This window comes from Haemaphysalis longicornis, unplaced genomic scaffold, assembly GCF_048455015.1.
Source record: "Haemaphysalis longicornis isolate Haplotype H1 unplaced genomic scaffold, Haemaphysalis longicornis Haplotype H1 scaffold_1, whole genome shotgun sequence".
In the NCBI taxonomy this organism is placed as follows: Eukaryota; Metazoa; Arthropoda; class Arachnida; order Ixodida; family Ixodidae; genus Haemaphysalis; species Haemaphysalis longicornis.
In genome coordinates this window covers 337717344-337736878 of record NW_027526203.1, presented here as the reverse complement: position 1 = coordinate 337736878, position 19535 = coordinate 337717344, and the positions used below count along the sequence as shown (strand labels likewise).

Sequence of the window (19535 nt, the reverse complement as noted above, 5' to 3'; positions counted from 1 at the left end):
CCACCAAGCCTAACGCATCCCGAAAAGCGCTGCTTCTCCATGTATTGGTCCCCACGGCCGCCGCATCACGAAGACGTTTCCACCTCAGCCACCCAGAGCCGACCCAGCGCAGCTGCAGAATCATGTTACTTAGCTCCTCGAGCAGTTCAACGCGCTCTAAAAGCCATACACAAACGTAACACAAGCGTCTGCTGCACTCAACTGCATGAAACAAAAAGAAAATGGGAGGTTCGACCATTTTTTAACAGACCTGCGAAGACAAGCTGTGAAATGCGACTTTGCAGAGAACACAGAACGGCTCATTGGCGACCGCGTCGTAGTAGGGATAAGAGATTAAGCACTCAAGGAACGACTACTTTTCGAGAGAGACCTGACGCTAAAATAGTAGCTACGTGCAAGACGAAACTTTCCAAGAAGCACGTAAGAGAGCTAGAAGAGCCTAAACTGCATGTGAAAGCCATACAGAGACAGAGAAAGTGCAACCAGCAACAAGTACAACAAATGGCTCCGAAAGTACCCAATCCTAAACAGTCGAAGCTGCAATAGAAGTGCTCGCGCTGTGGAACAACCCACAAACCGCGCGAATGTCCAGCTTACGGGCGTAACTGCTGCAATTGTGGCAAATTTGGACATTTTGCCTGTTTGTGTAGATAACGGCAGCGAGGCAACAATACCTCACGCCAAAGAGTATGGCTAGTCGAGGAGCCTGAGCAGCAAAACAGCCAGCAAGGCTTGTTTTTGGACAGCCTTGAACTCCTCGTCAGAGTGGATGGGGACGATTTCCGTCAATGGCCATAACGTGTTATTCAACCTCGGCACTGGCTCAGACGTGGACATCATTCCAATGCATTTGATAAACAAATGGGAGGCGCATCCAGAAACGAGAAAGAACAAATGCGAAAGTAACCACATATATGTAATGAATAGTGTTGTTGTGGGAGGCCAGAGGGACGAGACCATCCCAGTCGAGAACAGGAGTGGAACTCTTTATTTAGGGAAGAAGAAGGTTGTGGTGGGCCTACATAGATAGCGCTGGATGGAGCCCTCCAGATAAATGACTGGACTTCCAGCAGATGGCGGAATACGGAGAGGAGCGAGAGGTGGTTGGTACACAAACATAACACGCATCTTGCAACTCACCCGCCTCGCGTCCTCCCCTACAGGGCACTAGATTCTCAACTCTGTGAGCATACTACCCCCCACCATTCCAATTCCTCCACTCCCCATGCCAGCTCACATCCGTAACAGCCTCCGAATCCGCCTCATTCCTCGACACAAGCACCCAACTTTCCACGCCTTCCGACGACTAGCACGAGCCAACACGCACGCCAAACTATACCCACCATCACCATGCACACTATACACTCAGGCCACACCTTACCCTCACAAACCTGCACACTGTGTAGCTGTTGAACCAAACGTCACGGCGGCCCCCATCCTCACTACCAACACAGCCACGGCAGAGAAGGCGGTCATTCCCCTTGCGCACATCCACCACCCCATTTCCGATTTCGTCCTCTCTGACTCTCAGCAGGCCATCCGCAATTTTATTCGCGGTAACATCTCTCCCATGGCCTTGCGAATCCTCTCCAAAGATCCTCCATCTGACATCATGACCCTGTTGTGGACACATGCGACGCTCCTGCAGGCAAGCCAACCTTCCTCCAGTAATACAGGGACGTTGCCCTTCGCTACCGCCTCTTCCGCGACCGATACCCACTCCCGCACCCCAGGGCCGTACCCAGAGGGGGGGGGGGGGGGGTTGGGGGGTTCGAACCCCTCCCGAAATCTTTTCCAGGAAGCACGGAAGCAATACTTACTGTTGCTTTCAGCGAAACTACCCCCTTCCTAAAATACATACCCCCCCCCCCCCCCCCCCCGCCCCCGAAAAAAATTTGTGGCTACGGCCCTGCCGCACCCACACCTGTCCCCGGAGGCAGGCCACATCGTGTCTAACAACCACTCTCCCACACCGAACTCAATTGGTACCCACTCATTCACACTTTTTTACTGTCCCTACCTGTCCAGCCTGCGGGGCACTCGACACTCACTACCATTAACTCTGCGAATGCCCCGCAGACTCATACCCCCCTTCCCTCTCCTCACATCTGGGAGATGTAGCGGAAACCGGGGGAGCCAGGTCAAGTTACCAGCTCCCGGGCCCTGGCGGTCGCGGCGGCTCCGTGGGCCTGCTCCGCCCCCAACACCTGATCCCGAAGGACGAAATAACGTCTCTCTCTCTCTCTCTCTCTCTCTCTCTCTCTCTCTCTCTCTCTCTCTCTCTCTCTCTCTCTCTCTCTCTCTCTCTCTCTCTCTCTCTCTCTCTCTCTCTCTCTCTCTCTCTCTCTCTCTGCAGCCACTGCTATTTCGGTAGCAACTCCAATTTCTCTGTATTTCTGTTACGCGAAAACGCACGCGAGGGGAATGAGTATATCAGCCACAACTCTTCATTTGGTCCGATCGACACGTCCGCAAAGCTGATATTTCACCGCATCAGCGTTTATAGGGCACTCCACCGCTATCGCGTCGGCGTCGACAGAAATGACGTTATCACATAAAGGGTTACCATGTGGCTCCTGCCACGCTTTATACACCGTTTTATTCCAGTGGGCTGCCATCTTCTAGCATTGGTGGTATACACACCGTTTTTTGCTAGACGGGGGCGCTACCTAGCAATTGACCAATATTCTGACCGCATTATCTGCTGCAGTTGGCTGCGGACATTTCGTTAAGCACGCGTACTTCTCTATCGCATTCCAGATATGTATGCGGTGCATGCAAATGCATTATTCACGGCTATGCAAACTGCGGAATAGGAAGCATTCCTCCTTCCTGGTGTGTGCAACGGGTTACAAGTAAGAAAGCTGGATGGGGTCAAGACTAAACGAAAAAAATGGTCCATACCTAGCTCCTGGCCCGTACTCTGATCGCCTTATTTTTGCTACCAGCTGCGAAAAATTTCGCCAGGCATTGGTGCTTGTTTATTGCGCACAAGATACACATGCTGCGCATTGCGCGTGCGTCAATCGTAGTTTCTGAAAATTCAAGGAAAGTGAATCTTTCTCCTTTCTGATATGTTCAACAGGCTAGAAGCAACAAAATTAGCTGGGATCGAGGCTAAACAAAAAATTGCTTATAGACATGTGGTAAGACTGAAATCAGGCGTTTATTATGTGGCCTAATCGTTTGGGGTTGCGTGTGCCTGTGCGCATGTTTGCACGTGACCGTTTAGAGCTACGCACGTGAGCGCCATGAATTGCGCAGTAATGTACAGCCTAAGCTGAAACAAAATAGCCGCAGGCGATAGATACTCGTGGCGCAGTCCACCCGCAGCTACGGAAAGCTACGACGAGATAAAACGTATTCGAGAGTGCCCCTCGCTGCTGCCGCGATAAACCTAACGTTACGTACAGCGGCAAGCGGCTAGGGAAGTTCGCATCTTCAAACTAAGCGCAGTATAGTGGATAAATTTTATGTTATTTCGTGTCCTCGATTGACCTTGCGTCTATCAACCATCCCTTGGCCACCGTACTAAGTTAATCCGTGCCAGCCTGTCACGTTTCCCCCTATACCACGTGTTCGCTATAAAAACCGATATATATATATATATATATATATATATATATATATATATATATATATATATATATATATATATATATATATATATATATATATATACCTTCGCTGCGTCAAAAACGTGAAGTATATGGTGGTGGTGCTTGAGCAAGTACCAGAAAACTAACTTTCTTACAGCGTTGAAGCTATGGTAACACGGCATATTCGATCTCACAAATTGACAGAAAGCGAGTTTCAGGCTCAGCACCTGCTTTGCTCGAAAATTTTCTAGCAACATCATGCTTGCTAAATAAAAAACTACGGCACGCCTCATAACCCAGGTGTAGCTTCGGCGCGTAAAAATCCAAAATTTGAATTTTTGGCCTCATTTTCTATCCCCCCTGTTACTTTAAGCGTCTAACGCACGGCTTATATATGTTTCGAGAAAGGCAGATACAGAATAGATCGGGTGATTTAATTTTTTAAACTGAAGGAATAAAGATACCTTTAAGTTAGCTCTAGCTTTGAGACACCCAAATATAAATTCTGGCGGTAAATGTAGCAGGTTCGTTGAATTTCGTTAGTTCAAGGAACTCAATTTCTACGCACCTTGTCCACGGCGAGGCTGCTCAGCCGTACGTCATACTTTGTCTCCCTTCAGACGATGATGGCAGAGACGTGCGTGAACACACGAAATGAAAGACAACAGGACAAGAACGTTGAGAGCGTGGTAGGATGTCAAGTAAACACGCCGGCTTGAGCCAAATTTTTAAGAACGACAAACGTGTTATCGCACTCGCATTCACGCAGCGATACGCAAAGAAAATAGTCAATACAGTACTAATTTAGTTACTCATTAAAGAGGACCTGCAGCACCAGACTAGCATTCTTGCGGACGTGGTGGACAACAATTAAGGAAAGCATGCCCTATACAAACAGCAGCTCAAAAATTAAAAACTGCCCAGTCGATTCACAGCGGGCGCGAATAAAAAAAAAGATAAAAAACGCCATGACTTTTTCTTTCAATATCTAAAATATCATTTTATTAGTGGCGTGAGAATTTCAAAATATTGAATAAGAACCTAACAGTTCAAGGTACTCGATTCGTATTCAGTCCGAACATTCGAAGGAGTACTGACACGAACTTCTCGTGTTACGTTTTTTTCGCTGCTATGGGTGCCTACTAGGCCACTAATAGAATGGCACACTAGACGGTCGATCCAGGCGTAAAAAATCATTTACGGCAAAAATCAAATACTAACTTGAGACAAGAGAATAACCATCGATACAACAAAAAAAAGTAAAGAAGAAAAATAATTTAAGGGCCGAACTCGAACTTCTGTTCTTTGGATAATTAGGTTAGGACCTAACCGCTACACCACTATGCCAGACATTCCGCACCGTGCCAACCAACCTATAAATAAAATAAAATGCCGTCAGACGGCACGCTATCCATGAACTGGAGCCCTGTCTGTCGGACGGCACAAGTTAATTTAAATATGTGGGTGCACGGATCATCAGATTTCCAATGAAGCTGCTGTTGGCACCCAGCCATTTAAAAGCAAACTGGTGCACAAACAAGTAAAGTTAAGTAGGGGTTCGATCTGTCTGGCGCTAAAAGGCAGTTCAACGACAATAACGAGAGAAACACGGGGACTCGCCACGCGTGCTCTCGCTCGCTGTCTGTGCGATGTGGGCCGGCTGCGTTCGCAACGCGGACACAAATGTCGCTGCATACTCACTCGCAAGCCATGCGACAGCGGCTGAGGCAGAGCTGGTTTGTCTGCAAGCTCTCCACTTTTCTGGCACATATATCTGAAATATGAACGGCAGTCAACAGCCTTAGAAAGCAACGGCATGAAGGACGTGCAGACAGAGCGCCAAACAGCCACGTCACAAGAGAGCGTAATTCTTTTTTTCCATTTTGAGTAGACGCGCAGCAGCTTTATGTATACAAAATAAATAAAAACGGGTGCAAGGGTGAAAAGAAGTTATATCACTCACTTTTTTTTCTCAACATAAAAAACACTGGGCGTTCAAACTGAATGGCCGTGAACGGCCGCCGTGGATGATGCGGTGGTTGAAAGAAAGGTTTGTGTACAAGTGCGGTCAAGAATAAACGGAGGCCGGGCTCATAAATCAAAAATTATTTCTCCGCTAGTACAGGACGTGTGTGGGCGGTTTTCTGTTCAGTCCAGAAGAACTCACAAAAATCCGCCTAAACTCACGATCCTGCTTACTTTCGACTGCACCTACAGTGCACGTAACCTGAAACAAAGTCATTTTGTATAGCCCATGTCTAGTTTTTAGAGCTCGGAAATCTCGAGCAAAGGCAAACTTTCGCGAAACACTGTGAGCATAGTCTTCGCTTTCGCTTGAGATAACTAGGTTAACAAGTGTAAACCTGAGCCCATTTCTTAGGGGATGAAGCTCCTTAGGGACTCGGGCTGTCGGCGTCTCCTGTCGTTGTCGTCGTTTCATGTAGTCACGGTACTAAAACACCGGGACACTCGCTTTTCAACGACTCGCGCTAGAACGTAACGCGTGCTAAAAGAACGCACCGGGACACTCGTTTTCCAACGCCTCGCGCTAGAACCTTTCATCTCCGTCGGCAAAAACGCGCACTAAAAGAGCACACCGGGACACTCGTTTTCCAACTCCTCACGCTAGAACGCTTCTTGCTTTATAGACACGACACTCTTGTAAGAAATTTCTCTGTCTCTACCCCCCAACAGCTTCACCTTCGTGGGCAAAAACACCAAGCCGCCAAGAATACACTTATACACTGCATGCTTCTCCCCTCCCCAGGTTTCAAGAGAGTGGAGATGGCCCGTCTTTTTTTTTTCTTAACGCAAAGAGCGTTTCTTTGAGAAGTGGCTCAAGCAAACATTTTGCAGAAGTCGTCCCAAACAATACAAATTTGTTCGACATTCAACCAGGCGGTGCTACTTGTCGTGGGACTGTGCACGAATTTTAAATGTGATCCGAGGAAATTCCTGCGCCACGTCCCATTAGTATACGGCATGCATCTTCGTTAGGACCACCAGCTGCAGGACGCAGTTTCCGTCACGCTCATGGCAGAAAAAGGGGAACGCGCAGAAAAGAGTACGAGCATAAACGCAAGTGCCGTGCCGTAAGTACAACTCCAACCGTTGTGCCAACATACTTTCGAGGCCGACGAGCGGCACGCGTTACAGGATTCGGGGCACGCACACGGGGTGGGGAAAATCAGGGCGCAAGAGGGATCGTAACACACTTCTGTGGTATAGAAAACTGTAGGAGTGGTAATGGGGACAGCGACAGAAGCAAGGACACTTTACCCGCACCAGATGTGAATGCAGTTCCGAAAGTCATACAAGTTCTTTGTACAATGCTTTGAGGGCGACCCGCTTGCATCTTTATGTGGGAGTGCGCGATAGAGGGTGGTTGCGAAGTGACGTTCAGCGAGCCATTCGAGAACACCGCGCTTTCCTCTCCCGTATATTCCTAAGGAGGATTGTAGCGGCCTGAATCAAACGCCTCCTCAGCATTGGGAAGTCTCAATTGCGCGAAAACGCTACGTTATCGCATTTTAATGTAGAAATTAGCTAGCAAAGCCGACCTTTTTTTTTTTTTTTTTTCAAACTGTGCAGACACAAAGTCGTAGCTAGATTGGCGCTTAAACAGGCGGAATTGACGAAAGTGCGTGAAGTGACAGAACTGAGCTCGTAAAGCATGTTTATATGGTGCGAATTTACTTGCGAATTCGCTGCTGCGGCGCCGCTCGTGCGCCGAAACGAGCCATTTTCGTTGCTTCGGCAAATTTCTAAATGTTTGGAACGGCCGAACTTCCCCCGTGAAAGCCGCTTGCCATTGAGAAATTTGCCGCAGAAACGATAATTGATCACTTTGCCACACTAGTGGCGCTGCAGCAGCGAATTCGCAGGTAAATTCGCTTTAGTCATGTTACGCCGGAATAAATACCAATGCTTTTTTATTTTTTGCGAGAGACTTGTCTACGGCGAAAAGGTTGCTAAAGGTAACGCATCACACCCGTTTCGCGCGGAAATCCGAAGCCAGATGGCGCTGGGCCCCATAACCACTGCTGCGGCGAGCGGTATCTGACATACATTGCTCTCCCCTGTGCGAATTCTTACAAAAACATCGGCGAACGGCCTGTTTAGCGACACCATTCTACCAAAAGCCTGCAACTAAATCGAAATGAATTCCAGACCACTATGAAAAAACACAACGTTCCTTTATCTGTCACCCAATGTTCCCCGACTTTTTAAATCGCAGGTCTAAACGCCCGTTTCTGCATTTGAGCAGCACTGAAACCGAACGAACGGGAGGCAGAGGGGAGCGTATACAGAAAGTGCGGCGGCGAGAAAATTACGCTGATAGCGAAGAGAGTGCAAGGAGTAAAGCGGAGAAGGTGCAGAGGAAGCATGGGCAAGAACGAGGAGGAGGAGAGTAGCCGACAAGGAAACAGTGCGGAATACACGGAGGTCTGTATGCGGCGACTGCTGTGAAACGCGTTGACGCATCACCCACGCGCTCACTACCGCAATCTCCCGATTAAAGACGCAGTGGCGCCACGCTCCGCTCAGTTTGCAATGTGCCTCACGACATAATGTCCGCACCAGCCACGATACTCACAGCGTTCTCTTAATCGTAATACAGAAAGCGGTCTGCAACTGTACACACATGCATGCGTATCTCATATGTGTGACCCAATGTATCAAAAAATCAAAATACGTAGACGCGTGCTCTGAAATTTCGCTTTAGGAAGTATCAGGAATTGTCGGTGGATTTTTTATCAGTGTTTTAGTTCTAAAAACTTGCTTCGCCATGTCTCTTGTCAGTTCCTATTTATTCAATTTTCCTCTACGCTTTATTCCCCACCCCCACTCAAATCGAAATAGATTTTACCCGAAATCGATTATGGGTTTGACTAAACCGCATCAAAATAGCGCAACGTAGCTTGGTCTGCGCTGCTGTCGAGGAAAAATCGTGCGTACGTCCGTAACATAACGCTTTGCCCTTTATAGGGATACATGGGGTAACGTGAAATGCAATTTCTATGTCTATGTCTAATACAACAAGCCCACGCACTGTTATTTTGATACCACAGTGTATACTTAAGCAAATGTCTTCCCGTCAATGCATTTTAGTGAAACTTACTTTAAAATGGCTTGGTTATTGAAGTTAAGTCGCCGGGTGACTTGGTAACTTCAGAATAGACTTCCCACATTGCTTTTGTGTACTTCGGTAAAGCCTACTAAGCAAAAGACGCTGTTTTGGTTTAAGATGTCGTCTAAAGGAAACGAGATAAAATTAGAACAACTAAATAATATAAACAAAGTCTGACGAAAATGCATACAACAGCAAAGGAGCCACGTAGGGGAGGGTAGGAGGACTCTGTAAGTGTGACGGATGCGGCCAGAAGGCTTACGCACTATGGAAGCATTACTAACGTAAGTTTCCTGAAATGTTCCTGTACAGGCAATCAGCTTCGCCATATTCCTTATCGTTTCCTGCTCTTTTCCTTCCTTCAACGGCATTTTAGTTTCAGCGATTACTTCTTCCCTCCAACCGAGTTAAAAATGACTTCGCACTAAAAATCAATTTTGCTTTATCTCCTTGAAATGGTGATTTCTCTCATTGTGAATCTTTGTACGGCAAAGCACGCTTTAACGGGGTAAATATTCTGTTGATTGCAGAATTTTCGCTTTCTTTTTTATGGAGAAGGCCATGTCGGCGTTGGGGGGGGGGGGGGGGGGTACGGCATGGACTTCTACACGCCATCCTTGCCAGCCTCACCCGCAACACCACCCCGGGCAGAGACCACATTACCTGTCGAACTGTCCGCAACCTCCCGGGCGACACCCTTGAAGACCTCCTCACTTACTACAACAGCCACTGGGAAGCCGGCACGTACCCCTTACACTCAGACATCACCCTTATCCACAAGCCCAACAAACCCGTCTCCGCCACAACTCTCCGACCCATCACCCTCACCTCCTGCCTCGGCAAGATCTATGAACACGTAGTTCACCAGCGCCTCACCACCTACCTCGAAGACCGTAACCTGTACCCCATTATCCTGTTCGGTTTCCGCCAACACCTCTCCACCCAAGACGTCCTTATACAAATAAAATAACAGCTCCTCGACCACCTCAGCCGTGACACCCCCAGAACACTCCTCGCCCTCGATGCCAAAAGGGCCTTCGACAACGTTACGCACCCTGCCATCCTCGATAACCTCAACCACACCGGTTGCGGCCACCGCACCTACCAAATCGTCCTCGCGTTCCCCCAGGACCGCACTGCCATCCGCCAGCACGGCCCTCTCCAATCCCCTACCTTCCACACCCCTGCCAAAGACACACCGCAAGGCTCCGTAATTTCCACCTTACTCGTTAATATCGCCCTCCTCCAGCTCTCCAGCCTCCTGAATGCCATCTCCGGTATCCACCATACGCTTTATGCCGATGACCTCACTATATGGACTACCAGCGGCTCCAGCGGCGCGCAACAAGACGTCCTCCAGCAAGCCATCGACACCACCGTCGCCTACCTCCACCCCAGAGGCCTGATGGTCAAACCAAACAAGTCAGCCCTCATCGTTCTCCGAGCCTTCATCCACGGACGCCCTCCACAACCAACTCCGGACCCACAAGTGACCATTCACGGCACTCCCATTCCCAAAGGCACCACCCTTCGTGTACTCGGCATTCCTTTTCACTACGACGGCTCCGGCGCCATTCTTCTACAGCTCCACAAAACAATCACCCAACTTACGCACCTCATTCGGCGCATCCGCGGCTCCACCTACGGCCTCAAAGAATTCGACACCTGCAAACTCATTCAAGCCCTCCTCATCAGTCGCCTCACCTACAGCTGCCCTTTCGTCAACCTCAAGATACAGGAAGCTAACAAGCTGGAAGCTCTGATCCGCAAGACCTACAAAGCAGCCTTATGCCTCCCTACCTACACCTCCAACACACGGCTCCTCCAGCTTGGCCTCCACAACATCCTCACAGAAATCTTGGAAGCCCAACGCACTTTCCACCTGCACCGACTCTCCCTCACACCGACCGGCCGACGGGTACTCATCGGACGCACGGCCCCTGCCACCCCACACGCGCCCCAACGTATTCCCCTCTCAATTCGCCAACGCATTCACGTCCCTCCTGTCCCCAAGCATATGCAGCCCTTCTACAACCAAGGCCGCCGCAATGCCCGCGTCCAAGCAAATCTGGCGCTGCAATCGCGGGCGCCAGGGGCCTTAGGGACGCCGTGGACGCCGCCAGTGTAGCTACGACGTTCCTCGCCTACTTGGTTTGGCTAGCCATAAGGCTTCGTTTAGGGGCGAAGCCCCTTAGGTGCTCGGACTGTCGGCGTGTCATGTCGTCGTCGTCGTAACCGTCGTCTCATGTAGTCACGGTACTAAAACACCATGACGTACGCCTCGCGCTAGAACGCCCCGTGCTTCAAAGACACGAGACTTTTGCAGGAAAGCTGTGCACCTCTACACCCCGATGGTTTCATCTCTTTGGGAAAAAACGCCAAGGCGCCAAGAATACACTTATACACTGCATGCTTCTCCCCTCTCCAGGTTTCACGATGGTGGAGATGGCCCAGGATTTTTTTGTCTCGAAACCAAAATCAACAAAAAAGGGTAACATCTTTTTCTTGTTCATCTTCCATGACGCTTCTAAATAATCCCTGACAAATAAATCTTTTTGGAGCTGCAACTTTAAAATAATAAAACAATTTTAATTAATCGTCTACATCAATATTGCTTTGTTTTTTTTTTTGTTTTTTTTTTTTGCAGCCAGAGGCAACTTCTCAGCCTGTTCATGAGCCATGTCAACGACAAGTAGAACGCGTCTGCCCAGTACATGACGGAACGCTCGCTGAAGCGCAGCGCCTCGCCTGGACAGTGGCGCCAGATTTTCCTCTAGAATATATCCGTATGAAACTCAATGGCACTGTAAGAAAAAACACAGACTCTGCAGGTGCGAATGAGCGGCGAATTTGGATGCAGCCAGAACCTCCTAGTATCATTTCCTGATGGCACGCGCCTCCACCTATCTCCCATTGCGCACCCCTCTCCTTGGAACAAACGAGCGATTAGACTCTTTCGCTGCGCACCCGCACGAGGTGCTGGCCTCTGACCTTGGCTGAGCTCGACAGTCAGACTGACGCTACGAGGAACGAGTCATTTTCTGTGTTTCTGCCTGGAATAATAGAGGTTTGGATCTAAAAATAATATCAATAACCAGATTGACGCTAGGGAGAACAAGCCGCTTTTTTTGTGTGTGTGTGTTTAATTGTGCCTGGAGTAATAGAGTTCGCGATCTAAAAATAATATAATCCGCAATAACCCACGTGATACTAACAATGGTTTTCAGCGGAGAGCTAAGACCAAAGAAAAATGAAAGAAAAAGTGCCGTATTAAAGCGGTGTTCACAACACTGTTGGTGTTCCTGCATTGTTTTTCATAGCTTCGTAATTTTGTTTCGGCTTTCTTCCCCCTAATTTTTCGCGTCAGCCATTAACAACAAAATCGAAGACTGACGAGATTTCAACACAGGGAAATACGGCAAGTATACGGGCACACCCTCTTTACCGGATGTCTAAGTGAACATACCAGGTGTGTGTTTAGCATGACAGCTATGCTAGCGCTGAACGTGCCATGCTCGTGTGTGGTCGGTCCTCGGTTTCTGAACTCTGTCCAAATTGAAAGCGAACATTTCTCCAGTGCGTTTTACCACCTTTTTTTTGCACTAAGCTACTGAACCCTGTCTCAAGACCTCAAGTCGTTTTCATTCCTTTTTTTCTCTCTCTCTCTCTCTCTTCTTTCTTTTTTTTTTCGCTCGTCTCATTTTTCACCTGACGTAGCAGGTTAGGCTATCTGCTGGACAGACCTCGTCAGTATCATAAAACGGCATTGTCTCTCTCGCACCCTTTCTGTAAAAGTAAAGAAAGGCAAGAGGAAAAGAGAACTGTTTTGCAGCTAAGGTGCGCGAACAGATGTGAATGCTGATAACATTTCGTCTACATTACTCCCTCTCCGGCGCTGCTCTCTAACCAGCTTTTTTTTCTGCGCTTCAAACGCGACCGACCAGCCACCCACCCCATTCCACATTCACGGAGCCCCGTGCCTTTGCGGCTGCTCTCGTTGGAGTCCATACGCGAACAAACTAGAAAGTTGACGCGGTAGCGTACACCTCTGAACGGAACAACTGAGCTTCAATAAGCCCCACAGCAGCCTGTATCAGCACAATGACGTCAACCCGAACACCATTCCGTGGAAGGTGGAGTTTTGGAGTAGCACCACCCTGTCTCTTCGCGTGAGCAGCGAAAAAAAAAAGCAAGAAAAACTTGGACTAACAACAAAGGTAATATGAATGAATGTGGTGTCTGTAAATACCAATGCCTAACTACAGAGGCACTATGAATGCATGTGCTGTCCAGTATGGTATATAAAGGCAGTTGCGGTCTTGTGCTGTGATACTGGGCATATGATTATGTGTTGCGTTTGTATCTGGCACCGCAACCACCGTGTACCAGAATAAAAAAATGAATAAATAAAATCCAGGGCCAAGTAATCGGCGGGGATCATGGCCGCACAATGCATGAACAAATGCGTATATTTATCAGGGTGTCGAACCGACAAAAATACCAGTTCGGTTACGGTTACGATTCGGGAGAATTCATTTCGTTCCGGTTCAGTTCCGGTTCTACAAATCATGGGGCCGAACCACTTCGATGCGTGGCGTTATCAGCAAAGTGAGAAAAAAAACTTTTTCCAGTTTAAAGCGACCATAAACACAAAATATAAACAAAAGTTCAAAATACTGCTTTTTCACCCTAACAGTGGTGCGTTTTCAAAGAAAACCTTTAAAAGATTGGCCAGCTATAAGGTAAAACAAATGAGGTGATAACGATTCATCAGCACTTTTCTTGACCAGCCCTTATGTCATCCTAGGGACCATCCTTTGGAGTATTTTCTAGAGAGATGGCACTAGAGAGAGTGTGTCTAGAGAGAGCGTGTCTACTCGAGAATTTTATTTCAACGAAACATTTATATATAGCGGTTTACACAACGTATAAGTTGCCAGTAATTATTTTGCACAAAAGAAACTTCCCCTTTCTAAGAAAATCGCAAAGACGGCTTTGGGACGTTGGACGGATCACCCAAAATTCGAAACTTTTCCTGTGTAAAACACAAACTATTGCCGCTATCGTCGCAGGCGTTTTTCTCTCGAGTCGATGCATACTTTTATAGGAGTTATTTATTTTTGATTCAGGAAAGGAACTTTTTAGAAATAAATTAACAAGCATTGCTCATCTTCAGAAATTGCCAAAATGTTAGGTCCCGTTTTTCTGCATCTTGGCGAGGTAGGGAGTTCAATTTCCTAGTATTATTCACCCATAATTTTTCATTTTTCGTCCCAATGCTAGTTTATAAAGAATAAATGGTTTATTTAAAAAATCCCGCGCATTGCATGTAAGTCACAAATGTTCCTCTTATTTTGAAGCCAATATAAAAACGCCAGCTTGGATTTTTTTTAACTTTCACAAATCGCCAATGCTGTTCTCTATCATATGCCTCAAAATCATGTTGCATTATATGTGTAGTGTTGTAGCTACAAAGCACAAGGTGTGATCTAGTTGGCTGTACGGCGGTGAAATAGTAGAGTGGTTTGTAACAAAGTTATGACGTCGACGTAAAAGTGAAAATGGCCGGTGCAAACTTGTCCGCTCTATGCGTCGTGATTAACTGACGATTGTACGAGGCACCGCGGTACTCGCTGACATGGCAGTGATGGCAAGTTTAGTTATTTGAATGGTCGGACAAAGGAGGGACGTCTAGAGAGCAGTGCACCACTTGGTTTTGTGCTTGTGCTATAGCTGAAGGCAACAAAAAAAGAGCAGAAACTATTCCTGTGTGAACCCTATGCGGAATAATTTAAACCTAAGTGATAGGGTTTTCTTTTTGTTTTCCCGCGCGTACACATTTGTAAGAAATGTTGCGTGTTTGACGCCCCGAAGCTATGCCTGTGTTATCAGGCGCACCGTTATGGCAGGGTGGCAGAAAATTTTGAGCACCTGGTAATCTTTAACCAGTGTCGAAATATGTAGATACAGACATTTTTAGTTTTCGTCTACATCACAAAAGCAGCGGACGGAGGTGGCAATCGAACATACATCCTCGACAGTGGCTCAGCCACTGAATCACTCATGCGAGTAACAGTTGTCAAGTATTTACACTTTTCATGAGTGGGACCTCACTAAGCAAATTATTAAATGCAACGAGGAGGAGCGTTTACGGTGTGGGCGTTCACCTTTGCGCAGTGCAACAACCTTGCAGCCTGACTGCTCCTATGCCGTCGCAGCTAAGAAATGGCAAAGTTTATGTTTCATATCGCCTGCAGGATACCGAAAGTGTGTCTTATTCATACTTGCACTCTGCACGCGCGACCAGCAGCAGCATACCATTGAAACACTGCCGGGCATACGTTTCCGCATGTTGTGACCACGTATACAGCGCTGATAGTGTTGTGACTGCTCTCAAGGGGAAAAGCGCGTGAGAGGTTACGAGACTCGCGTAACCTCTCTCGCGTGAAAGGGAAAAGCCATGAATGACATTGACCGCGTATTATCAAGTACGGGGGGGGGGGGGGGGGGGGGTTGAACCGTATCGGCGTGAACCGGTAACCGTTATTTATTTTTTCACTTCAGTTCCGGTTTGGGTTCAACGAGCTCAAAAAATAACGGTTCGGGTTCAGTTCCGGGAAAAATACCGATTTGGTTCCGGTTTTCGGTTCGTTTAGGTCCCGGTTCGATACCCTGCTATTAATACATGTGTGCTGCATTAGAAAGTCTGCACAAAAACGATGGGACTATTTATTCAGTAAATAACACCCAGACTTTTAAACGCCCCCTCGATGCAAGTGTTGAAACTCTTAATAACGCTTACGGTGGTGCTTACCGTCTCTGATGACATCGCAGATCTGGCCTCCAAACATGGCGGAGAACTCGTGGCGCGTGCGAACGCACTGACAGTACTTCATATCTAGTGTCATTTCGCAGTTCTGGGCACATATCTGTGGGACATGAGAGTGAGCGAGACAGCAATGCTGGCGGGTGTAACTAACTTCAAACAGGAGCTACGAACGGGAGGAGGAGGATAACAAATGTTGAGCGCGTAAATTGTACACGCTATCTCTCAGTCCAAGAAGGTACACACTTGAGATGAACGGAGGAATTTTTTTAGGGGGTGGGGTGGGGGGGGGGAGGGGGTGCGAAACACGAAAATCCTCTGTACGAGCGCACGAGAAATATTCATGATTGATTGAATTAATTCCAAAAACTCCATAGCACTCTATTTTACATGCCTCATGCTCAAAACTTGAATTTGGAACACTCGAGATGGGTGAATTTTCGATCAGGAAGAAAAAAAAAGACATACAAAGAGGAACGTGCAAGACCTTTTCCAAATCTTTCTTTTTTTTTTCAAAGTTTATGGTATTTTGTGTTTAGGGTTGGCACGTAAATCAGGGGCCACGAAGCAGTAAAATGTTTTCTGACAGTTTTGCTGACGCTGTTGAAACTAAAGTTGCTCCAAATACATTGCCCTGTTAAAAGTATTGTTGCGTTACTCAATTACGTGTTCCGTAGTTGTGTGCGTTCTTCATTGGCTCATTTACGTAGGCGATGCTGCATGTGAGATACCCCCACAAGAGATACCCCCACAATAATGTCCACTGGGCACTGCAAGTACTTGTAAACAAATAAATATTTCCTGTGACACAAATGTACGCAGGAAAATGTGCAAGGAACTCAGCTGTGCATCGACTGTCTCGAAACGTAACCCCGAACTGGTTACGAAGGTCATTATTAGAGACCAGTTTTTAGGCAAATGCTATACTGTTCCCTGCACTCCTATCGCCACACTTTGATACATCAGCATGAATTAGGCGGTTTTTACCGCCTAATTCATGCTGATGTATCAAAGTGTGGTGCTTGTCCACTTTTTTATAGTGCCTGTAAATGCCTTTAAATTCCTATTTTCCAAATCAGCGCTTATACCAGCATTCTTTAGCCTCAAGTTTCTGTTTCGAGTAAAGTTTTAGATCGTTATTTATGTCACTGGGCAACATTGAGTGTTCTGAACTCTATGGGGTTCTGTTTAGTTCTGTTCAGAAAACTCCCGGAAGACAACAAGTAGCAGCAGTGAAATTGGACGCTCATTCTCAGTGACAAAAGGCACAATTTTGAATCCAAAATCCTAAATATGGCGATAGTTTGCTATTGTTTCCACAAATTGCACAGGGATTCTTAGGCAACGATCCGCGCACTCCACAAACAGATTACTTCAGACAATTACACTCTCATCCTCGTTTCAAAAAGCATACTCAAATCCGACTATATTTTCAACGGAATGGTTGAGCATCCAACACGCCTTTGTTAGCAGATCACTCCAATATTGAGGAGCCAACGGCGAAACATCACTGCGCAGATGCATTTCTTTACACCTTAAAAGTCCCTTTCGAAGGGCTCTAAAACACGCTTTTCCATCAAAAATCTGTTCAGCTGCTAAAAACCTTTAGAAGAAAAAAATTTCACCATCTTCCCGTAGGGAAACCTGGAGTAGTATGCGAAGCAGCCATGGGGTCGACTCAAGTTCCAATTAGTTTTCAGTTCGACCTCATGTAGAGAATATGTTAATTTCTTAATAAATCGTCGTCTCCCTTATATTTATTATTTGTGTCTGTTTTTTAGTGTCATAAATTAATTGTGTCAGGCAGACATAATGTAGAGCACTTTTTAACCAGTATTCCAAGCTCTCACGTATTATTTTCACGCCTGTTTCACTATATGCGACGCTCGAGCAAGTCATTGAACAATAATGTGAGCAGTGCTCTTGTTGAATTATGCCAACCGATCGCCATTAGTCAAGCAGTGTTATGGGACAATCGAACTGGTATGTTCAACTGCTGCCGCCTTTGTGCCATCATAAACAATAACGTTGTCCATTTTCTTTTCGTACGGTCGCACAGGTCTTCGTTTGAAATTACTTTCATTTATGTAAACAATTATAGTGCCTATATTTACGACGCTGGAGGCCTAAAACATTGCTTTGCCTGCGTATTTTTGGCCCCTGAAATGAGTTTTTAATGCAGATAATCCGGTCTCTGGTCTTTATATTATAGACAAAATATTAAGCTTTTCCGAATCATTTTTTTGTTTATAAAGAAAATGCGATGAAGTGGTAATGCAAACTGGTTAGCTTGTTGTAACAGAAGGCTATGTGCCGTCTTTCAGTACGTTCACAAGTGCTGCCTCTTTCCCGCTACTGGGGTATCTGAGCGTCGTTTTTTTTACTTAGAAGGTAGAGTTTTTTAAACCACAATATATCTATTCATGAGCGCCATATAGCACATAACGCTATAGCACCATTCAAAGGTATCTGCGTTTCTTATCTGATGCTTTGAAAAATGTTGAAAACGTAAGCTCAAGTACGCCCCCCCACCCCCCGCACAGCCGGTCACGGCCAGGGTAGTTACACCCCCACACCCATCCATTAACAAACATGTGGCGAGTAAGTTTGCAGCCCAGAGAAAATTAATTTCAATTTAAATGTGGTGTTTAACGCCCAAAGCTAGGCATCTCCTACAGGACGGCTACGAAATAATTAGCATGCCTTGAAATAGGCCCCTTAACGCGCCCACGATGGTTTTCGTATCATCACGAATACATACACCATGATCGAGAATGAAACCCGTGACCTCGTGCATGGTATTTCAATGATTTTTTTCCCGCGGCGCAGCGCGGCTTTATAACATGTAACACGCTGCCACGATTAGAAGAAGTGAGCAAAGCGCACACGCACGCACGCAAAACAAGCGGAGTCAGTGCACTCACGTCCTGTGTGTAATATCCGAAGTATTTTTTCTGGTTCCCCATGGAGATGTAGTCCGTGCAGCTAGACTTGTACGGTGCGGGTAACCGCCGCACTTTTTCCTGTGTGAGAATACAGCCAGGGTCACAGTGATGAGAGCTGCTTCCGTACATGCCTGCACTTAACGCTAATTTTATGCGAAGGCTGTAGTTCAAGGCACGGAAAACGCCAGACGCGTTTGTTCGCGTTTTCAGCAAAGTGGGCGCTATTTTCAGCGAAGAGGACAGGGAACCAAAAGTTCCCTGCGGCCGCTAATGACTGGATCTTACCAAATTTCAGTGACAGAGTTTTATCAGTGGCATTCTTTCTTATAGGTCACCATTTTCCGCAAAACTATTTGCCTGAGTCGTGCATCTTTGTACAGGTTGCAGCTTTTGAGGGGCCATCGGTGCGGTGATCCGCATTTGTGTATCGGCATTGATGAAAATTGTTGAGTTAAAGCCAGCATTAATATTTTTCGCCACTGAGCGAAACATTTTCCAACTTTTCCAACTTTCTCGACCTATATAGGAAGACTGTTCGAATATATCTGATGACTGTGTTGTTTAATGGCGCAAGGGCCACACGGCTAAAGAGCGCCAAGAAATAAGTGTACTGCGTCTAAAGTTAGTCACACGGGGTGTGCTTTTCGGTGGGTTCGGGTAATTAAAATTGTGTATAGAGCCAATAATGTCTAGATTAATATTGAAGGTAAAAACAATTTACGAGCGTATGAACGAAACTAGGCGTTTAATCAGGGTGCCACGGGGAAAGGGTATTTTGCTGAGGCAAGAAGAAGAGGCTCTGGAGTTTTAATTAAGAGCCGTTGGCACCGTCCTCCCCCCTGAGGAACAGGCTGGGTGTTACGTGTCGTATGAGACGTGCTGTAAAAAACTGACCTCAGCGAGGTAAATTAAAACTGTTTGAAATTGATTATTCCTTTGTCTAGGAGAAAGTGTGCTGGTTGTTGGGGAATGTGTTTGCGCCCGCACCTTTGTGTTTCGAGCTCTGCACATTCACATTGAGGACAGAGAGAGCT

The 19535-nt window shown here is 46.8% G+C and overlaps 1 protein-coding gene across 1 annotated transcript in view; it reads right to left on the bottom strand.

Moving 5' to 3' along the window:
- LOC144159723 (uncharacterized) overlaps positions 1-18522 on the bottom strand; it is a 35236-nt gene extending 16714 nt beyond the window's left edge. Inside the window, exons 1-4 of the mRNA XM_077691426.1 lie at positions 18481-18522; positions 15545-15659; positions 5301-5373; positions 4168-4213 (exon numbers count right to left, since the gene is read on the bottom strand). Of these exons, the coding sequence (XP_077547552.1) occupies positions 4168-4213; positions 5301-5373; positions 15545-15659; positions 18481-18522 (276 nt within the window). The remainder of the gene's footprint in view (positions 1-4167; positions 4214-5300; positions 5374-15544; positions 15660-18480) is intronic.
- Positions 18523-19535: the final 1013 nt, after the last annotated feature.